Genomic DNA, 2,376 nt, shown 5'->3' on the forward strand with positions numbered 1-2,376 from the left:
TTGTAATTGCCCACAATAACTGAGATAAGTGAGGGGGAGGTTGTGTTAGCCAATTAGGGGTTAACTAGCCTAACAAGCTATCTATAATTCTATCTGCTGTCACTGGCCGACTGATGGAGCACCCAAAAAATAAAAAACAAAGGTTAAGTAAAGGGAGTGGTAGTACCAGTGGCCGACCCTTTCAAGAGACATGGAGCGAGATGTATGGCATTATAGAAAAAAATGGCAGATCATTTTGCGTTCTATGTACTGAAACGGTAGTAAGCAGAACGTGGAATATAAATAGACATTTTGAAACTAATCATTCCCAGCTCTTGGAAAAAAGTGAGGATGAAAGGAGGGAATACATTTCCATGAAGCTACACCTTTATAAGAGCCAATCTAACTCCATCCTTAAATTTATAAAAGGCTCTACAAATTTAAACTCTGCAAGTTTGAGCATTGCTCACTCCATAGCTCAGCATGCAAAAGCGCTTAATGAGGGAGAATTTATTAAAGAAACTCTCCTAAGATGTGCGCCAGTTCTATTTCACGATATGCAGAATAAAGATGCAATTATTAAGAGAATATCTGAGTTACCACTCAGTAGAAACATCATAAAAGACCGAATAATGAGACTGAACACAAACGTACAACATCAATTAAAGAGAGACATAAGGAATTGTAAATATTTTTCCATCTCTCTTGATGAAACTACTGATGTCACATCGCATGCTCAGTTGGCCATTATTGGTCGATATTCTGATGGTCACACAATGAGAGAAGAGTTGATAAAGTTAGTATCAGTGCCAACAAGTACATCAGGAAGCGAAATATGTAAGGTTGTTATGCAAACATTCTGCGACCTAAGCATTGATATATCTAAAGTTGTGTCAGTGACGACAGATGGTGCCCCAAACATGGTGGGGAAAAAAATTGGATTTGTGAAATTGTTTACAGATGCTATTGGACATCCGATTGTGCCTTTTCATTGTATTATCCATCAGGAGGCTTTATGTGCCAAGGCAGGATTCACTGACTTAAATGACTTAATGTCAGTTGTTACAAAAATAGTTAATTTAATAGCTGCTCGCCCCCTTCACAAACGAGAATTTTCAGCACTTTTACAGGAGGTTGATTCCACCTACAGTGGACTGCTGATGTACAATAATGTAAGATGGCTGAGCCGAGGCAAGGTTCTTGAGCGCTTTGTGGAGTGCTTTGAAGAAATTAAGATATTTCTTGAAGAGAAGGGTCTGAGAAACTTTCCTCAGCTCAATGATGATAAGTGGGTCAACACCCTGATGTTTTTTACAGATCTCTCTGTTCATGTTAATGAACTGAACTTAAAGTTACAAGGTTTTGGCAAAAGTATTGATGTTATGTTTGGATACATAAAAGCTTTTGAAAGTAAAGTAAAAATTGTCAAGCGAGATGTAGAAACTAAAACGTATAAGTATTTTCCTCGAGTACAAAAGCATTTTGAGAAGGCCAGTGCAGCTGTACGAAATGAAGTGGAACTCTTGCATATGAAGTACCAGCATGTTTTAGACTCGTTACTTGACCAGTTTACTGATAGATTTAGTCAATTTAGAAGCCTAGAACAGACCATGAAAATAATTAAGTATCCTGATGTAGTAGTCTACAATAGTTTGGAATTAAATGGTTTCCAATGGATGCAAATAGATGATTTGGAGATGCAGCTTGCAGAATTTCAAGACAGCATCTGGGCTCAGGTGTTTGTCGACTTGAGGTCAAAGCTTGAGAATCTGGAAAGGGGCCGCTTGGAGAATAAAGATGAGTGCCACTACGAACAGGAAATTTGGAGTGCCTGGAACAGACTACCAGACACTTTTAGCACCCTGACAAATATAGCAACAGCTTTACTCACAATTTTTCCTTCTACGTACTTTTGTGAGACCTTATTCTCAGCATTTAATAATATCAAAACCAACAAAAGAAACAGATTGACAGATGAGGTTACTAGCGCTTGCTTGGGCCTGAAGTGTACAAAATACCAACCTTCAATTGAAGATTTAGCCAATGAAATTCAGCAACAAAAAAGTCACTAATAGGCAGGTTAGTTAAAGAATTTGCCCTCCCCCTCACTTATCTCAGTTCACGGCAGGGCTGAATATTCATAATCTTCGCCCTCACGTAACTAGGAATATTCATAGCAGGGGCGGGCTGGAGTGGCATGTTGATGAGGACGTGGAGCTGGAAGCAGCCGACTCCACAGCCCTGGTTCACGGCACCCCAAATAAGTTCAATAATATCAAGGGCAACATACGAAATCGACTGATGAACAAAGAAGTTACTAAGCAGGTATGTTAAATAATTTGTTTTTGGTTTATTAAATACAATTATATATTGCAATTATACATTTTTGTAGTTTAA

General features: G+C 38.4%; 1 protein-coding gene across 1 annotated transcript; it reads left to right on the forward strand.

Moving 5' to 3' along the window:
• The first annotated feature begins 200 nt into the window (after positions 1-200).
• On the forward strand, positions 201-2,051 carry LOC138505156 (general transcription factor II-I repeat domain-containing protein 2A-like). Its single transcript, XM_069625431.1, has one exon. It carries the CDS (start codon positions 201-203, stop codon positions 2,049-2,051), a length of 1,851 nt encoding a protein of 616 aa, XP_069481532.1.
• The last annotated feature ends 325 nt before the right edge of the window (positions 2,052-2,376 follow it).

This window comes from Ambystoma mexicanum, chromosome 11 (assembly GCF_040938575.1).
Source record: "Ambystoma mexicanum isolate Mex_15411 chromosome 11, UKY_AmexF1_1, whole genome shotgun sequence".
NCBI lineage: Eukaryota > Metazoa > Chordata > Amphibia > Caudata > Ambystomatidae > Ambystoma > Ambystoma mexicanum.

What these genes read in the sequence shown, in the direction of transcription:
- LOC138505156 (XM_069625431.1), top strand. Translation starts at nt 201, where the DNA reads ATGTATGGCATTATAGAAAAAAATGGCAGATCATTTTGCGTTCTATGT.